Source organism: Octodon degus, unplaced genomic scaffold (genome assembly GCF_000260255.1).
Source record: "Octodon degus isolate 3935 unplaced genomic scaffold, OctDeg1.0 scaffold00003, whole genome shotgun sequence".
Taxonomy (NCBI): Eukaryota; Metazoa; Chordata; class Mammalia; order Rodentia; family Octodontidae; genus Octodon; species Octodon degus.
In genome coordinates, this window is record NW_004524579.1 from 27019103 (window position 1) to 27025102 (window position 6000).

Consider the following 6000-nt stretch of genomic DNA (forward strand, 5'->3'; position numbering starts at 1 on the left):
GGATCAACATCTCAGACAGCCTCAATACAAATAATGGCAGAAGCTGCTGCCGAATGCCCAGCCGCCACTCTCTGACCACCCGGTCATGCCCTCAGCTGAGCCTGCTTACCCTGATGAGGTTCTCCAAGACAGACTTGCAGATGGCCTTCTTGTCGGTGTTGGCGAGCTCTCTCTTCTTGACCAGCACCCGATACCGGTTGAAGAAGTCATGGTAGGTCCACCTGAAGGACAAGCAGCAAAGGTACATCAGGTGACACATCTACCTCTTGGCTACACATGGGCTGTGGGTGACCTCAGGTAGTGTCTAATAGGATCTATGCTATTGAACAAAGCATTCTTAGAGCAGCAAAAGCCAGCCCCTGGGGAGTTCTGTCTTCCTCACTAACCTCCAGAAAGTCCAGGCTGTATGGGTTCCTGAAGTCAGGCTGAGAATGGAGGATGGGTGGGCTGGAGGAACCTTCTGGGGGAGGCAAGCAGGGGTCTCTGTCCATAGAGTTGACACTGCTGAGGGAGTAGGGCACCTTGGGTTGTTTTTGTGTTTGTTTTGTGATATGGGCTGGACTCAGCTTAGGGAGCACTGAGCAATATCTCTAGTCCCTTTAGAAAAATTATTTTGAGATAAGATCTCCCTTTGTTGCCCAGGCGAGCCTTGAATTTGTATATTCCTGCCTCAGCTTCCTAAGTAGCTGAGATTACAGGCACATGTCAGTATACCTGATCATAGTTTTATTGAGTTTTCTTCTTACAGAACTGCTTTTAAAAAATGCAGAGAAGTGTCCATTAGAAAGAAAGTAGCCATACTCTAACCCTTAACCCCTAGAGGAAGCACTGTTCATATTTTAGTATGGTGTTGAAAGAACCACTTCCTTCCCCAGGTATATTTTGCTTACGATTCCTTTTGCTCTATCACTAGAATTGGCTCCTTGAGAAAAGACCACTCTGATTTGCTATAATTAAAGAGATCTGTAATCATTTGCAAGGAAGTCCTGCTGTGATAAGTTTGGGAAGGGGGTCTATGAGAGGGTCTGAAGTTTGCTGCCTCTTGCTTTCAGAGCATCTCTATATAAATAAATCAGCCTTTTCCATGAGGAAATCCATTTCCTAGGCAGGGCTGCCCTTCCTCACAAAGGTAGCTTCTGTTCCTACTTCCCTGACATGTCTCAGTTCTCATCTCTCTTTTCAGAGATGCTCACAGCCTCCCGGAACAGCTGTGTACTGTGAGTCAGCACAATCCCTCCTGAGAGGACTGCGCCTCTCCGAAGGTAAGCACAGCCCATGCTCAATTCCTGAGTCCCCTGTGGTGGAGGTGCTGGCTCACACCTCCGGAGGCATCTGGAGGGGGCAGCATGCCCTGTTCACCAAGGTTTCCTTCTGAGTACACCTTGTTTGGAAGTCAGCAGCCCTGGCTGCAATGCCACCAACAGTGGCCTCGCTGGGGACTGGCCAGCTCCTCAGAGTGACACACTAAGGTGTTATGTAGAAAACAAGGGACCGTGCCCCTTCTAGTGTTCTTTGCCTCTGCGCATAGTGTCCTTTGGGAACTCCAACTAGAGAACCAAGTGTCAGGAGCCCAGCAGGTTGAGAGCAGCAGTGAGCGTAGGGAGTGGGCTCCCGGAAAGCTCTGGCTGTGAGTCCAGGACCTTAGGACAGCCTGAGCCTCGCCTCTCTAGGACAAGGAGAAAAGTGGAGACAGCTCCGGGTCTTTTTTTTTTTTTTTTTTTGCAGAGCCAGGGATTGAACTCAGGCCCTTGCGCTTAACAGGGAAGCGCTTATTCTACTGAGCCATCTCCCCAGCCCTCTGGGTCTCTCTTATGCCCCTACTTCTTCTTCGGTAAACATCTTCTTGGCTTGGTGGAAGATTTCTAATACAGTAATGGATCTCAGGAAAGGAGGCAGGGTACGAATACACATCAGGATGACTTTTCTTTTCCATCTTTTTTCCTCTATGTTGCAAGGTTGGTTCTGTTTTGCTCCTTACTTTACAAAGAAAGCTTTTATGGAAATCACTTAGTCTAGATAAAATTAACTCTTTAAAAGTGCACAAGTCAATAATTTTTAGTGCATTTGCAAAGTTATACAACCATCCCTAGTATTGAATTCCAAAACACTTCCACAATTTCCAAAGGGAATTCCACATCTTGAGCAGTCCCATCCCACTCCCTGCTGCTGTCTGCTGTCAGCAACTCTGCTGTGCTTGGTCCCTATGCAACTGACTTGGTTTTTCCCAGAGGTAGTGGGACTGGGCAAGGAGAGCGCATTATACACAGAGCTCCTGGCTCTTCTAGGCCTGTTCGCTGTGCACAGGGACTCCCTGCAGGGAGAGAAGAGGAGGAACCTGTAGCTCCCAAGCCTCTGCTTTACAGCCAACAATGGGGGCCTCTCACTCCTTATGCCTTCCACTTACTGAACAGCAGTGTTTCTGCCCCTTGCTGCAAAGAGACTGAATCAAACCCCTGAGCTCCTGGCTGTTGTAAAAAGGCAGATTTAAAAGTGGGAATACTTGAGGTCTTTGTTCAGCTGAATACTGCTTCAATTATTTCAACCATATACAACAAATACTAAGGAAATCCCCCAGCCTAACCCATCTTTGAGTGACATAATACCAGAGGTCTTGGGAACAGAGAGCCAGAGTCTATAAGCTGCAATCTACACTTGCTTTTTGTTTCTAGTACGTGCAAACACAACTGAATGTTTCCTAGGTGCTTTTGCCCCGCTCCCCTCCAGTGTTAAATACAAACCATTCATTCTTTCTGATACGTCCACATAGGGAAGGAAGGATTTGAGCAAGAATTGAATGAGATAACGGATATGAAAAGAAGAGCTGCATAAGGTCTGTGTCCTCGTTGCCCCTGCCCACCTGCCCACCTGACTCCACTAATGCAACTGATGCAGTCCCTGCTGGCCCTCCCTCTAAAGCTGCTTGGCACTTTCTTGTCACTTTCTGAGGGCACTTCCCACATTCTGCATCATAGTTATCTGTGTACTCGTTTGTCTTATTTCTTCCTATGAGTCTGCAATTTTGCTGGGGGAAATAATTAAAGCAGCATTTAGCAGGCTAAAAATCTTAAATGCTTCCAATTTGAAAATCTTACTGCTGACAGATCTGTAACTGAAGGAAATTATGAAAGTATGGAGATGAGATTGTAAAGACATCAAATCCACTTTGGAATGAGCTTGGAGGACAGAAGTGCAGGTTCTGACCTTGGCCAGTCCCAGCCTGCATGCCTCCTCTCCCCTAGTTGTAGGAGAGGTAACAGTTCACACCTCACAGGGTGTTAGGTGCCCGGAGTCCATCATGTGGACTATTTGGAAAGGTACACAACATCCAAAGATCTAAACTGCTTACCAGTTTACCATTCCTGCACCAACCTACTCCACTCCTTTTCTTGAAAATATACTCTTAAAACAACCTGCGCCACCTACACGGTGTGCACTGCATTTACTGGGGTGGGGATACCAGGTGCCCATACGAAGGCAAAGCGTCAGCTGAGCAGCACATTAGCACTTTGGACAGATGCTCTTCTGCCACAGAGCAGGGGCAGGTGGCTTGGGAGGCCTTGGTCACTCCAGGACGCAGAGTCACACATAGTTCTGTAAATCTCTGAATGCTCCTAGAGGAAAAACACTCCCAGGAAAGGCTCTCTTACCTCTAATAGGAAAACTTTCAAAATGATGCTTAAAAATAAGATTCATTTTCCAAAAGCAGGACCTAACAGGACATGGATTTGGTGGGAATCTTTAGATATTCAGCAAGAATGCAGGCTTTCCCAGGATAATTTTCCATTAAGGGCTCCCTACCCCATAGTGGGGAAGCACACACACACACACACTCACACTCACATACTCGCTCACTCACTCACTCACTCACTGCATTTTAGCTAGCCCTGAGTCCACTATGGGCCCAGGGCTTTCTGCTTTCTATTACAGATCTGCTTCTGCTTTCTATTACAGATCTGCTTGTACATGTATGAAGAGCTCTGGTAAGCACAAGCCTCTCTTGTCTGAGATGTTTGAAAACCTCTTAGTACTTCACAGCAACTACCAACTGTGCCTTTATACCCAGTTGCACATTAGTTTTTTAAAATTATACTTTGACTACTCAAATGCTTAGAAAGTGACACCCCTCCACACACACATTCATGCATATGCCAGGTGATTAAGTCTCTTCTACCAGTTTGGGTTACCAATTGTAGAGTGTGCGGGATAGTCCCATAAAACATATACTCTTTGGACTATACTCCTGCCCCTGGAATATTCAAACTTCTCAAAATGTTTACTACAGAGCATAGTTTTTGTCCAGGAATGCCTCTTGGGAACAACCACCATGACTGCCACCTGCTTCCCGTGGAACTCCCTCCTTGTCAGGTGGTCCTGCACACATCCTCTCACTCCGGCAGGTCTGTTAGCCCACTCCTGGTCTGAGTACTCTTCTGTTCTATTCTGTAGAAGCAGTGGGAGAGGAGTCCCAGCTCCACATTCTATGGAGTCTCAGCAATAGCAGGGCCCCTCAGATCTTCCTTCACTACAGCCCTGTTTTCCCTAGATTCTGACTCACATATTGAGAGGCTGGCCGAGCACCATGGACTTTAACATCATGCTTCCTTTTAAAGAAAGCCCTTTGCCTGGTGTGCTCTGGCCTGCTGAGGATAAGCTATCCTGACCTGGCCACAGTTGTGCATGTGGGAAAGGCCCAGGGCCAGTGACTGCTTCCATGCAGGCAAGCACCAGCAAGTGTGTAATTTGAAGGATTTCTCCTAGTAACAAGCTTCTCAGATTGAAGACAGTGAGTGATAGTGCAGCTGTGAACAGGGTAGGAAGCTCAGGACTTGAATGTTGTTTGGGTTGATTAAGCAGCCATCCAGAGCCTCATAGTGGATTTGAACATCTCTGTGTGCGAATATTTTGTAGAACAACATACTTGCCTGAGAAACACACAGTGGACCAGGCTCAGCCACTGCTGCACATCTTTGTGCTATTCCTCTTTGGGGCATGCTTCCTCAAGGGGACCTTGGCTGCATTAGAAAAAGCCCGAGTCTCGAGTCTCCGTAGTCATACCTTGTGATTGATGCTCTAAATCATGCAGTCTCTATGGCATCAGGGCCAGAAGAAGGATCTCTGAAGATGTCATGGTGGACGATTCCAAGGGTCCCTTGGAAATGCTAAATCAAGATGAAGTGTGTCAACTGAACTTTCATATATTCCACTATGTTGCCATTCATCTTTGGTCAAAGGGTCCTGGTCAAGCCTCCCATGTCAGTGGGAGGCTTCTCTTTCTGATGCTTTCTTTGCAGGAGCCTGTGAGCCTCAGCAGATGCCTTCTACCCCACAATATTTTGTACAGGAACCAAGAGCAGTTGTGCAGGAAAGGCATTTAGCCAGCTGTGAGATCTGCCAAATAGGACTAAAAGGTCTCTCTCTCTGGATACAGAGTGGTGGATACTCTTCATATTGGCCATCCACCAAGAAACATATACATCTCTGTTCTGCTCTTTAGAGGAATAAAACAGCAAAGCAAAAAATTGTATTGGAATAAAGGGTGTTTTTTTAATATAAGAGTTTTCTTTGAAATAAACCAGGGATGGACAAGACTTTAAAAGGGACATGAGACACTAGGCCTCGTGGTTCACATCTGTTATCCCTGTACTGCAGAAGCTGAAACAGGATGATTTTGAGTTCAGGGTCAACCCAGCCTATATAGCAAGATCCTGTCTCAAAAAAAAAAGTTTATAAAAGAGACACAGAGGCCAAAGTTGAAGAGAGGGCACCTTCTTAGAGACTCATAAGGGCAGGCAGCCTTAACCTTTGTGTGGGATGGTTTCCCCCAGCTTTCTATCTAGGAGGACTGATCCAATTACTTCTCTAGCATTTTTTTTTCTCATCTGCAAAATGGATGGGATACTCCTATCTTGTCTACCTCAAGAGTTAATGTGGGGGCTGGTGAGATGGCTCAGTGGTCTAAAGCACCTACTTAGAACAAGCTTAGCAAAGCACAGGGACCGC

General features: G+C 46.5%; 1 protein-coding gene across 1 annotated transcript in view; it reads right to left on the reverse strand.

Annotated features, from left to right (window-relative positions):
* Positions 1-6000, reverse strand: part of Myo5b (myosin VB) — a 426429-nt gene that overhangs the window by 94491 nt on the left and 325938 nt on the right. The window contains exon 17 of the mRNA XM_023713700.1: positions 110-221. Coding sequence (XP_023569468.1) covers positions 110-221 — 112 coding nt within the window. The remainder of the gene's footprint in view (positions 1-109; positions 222-6000) is intronic.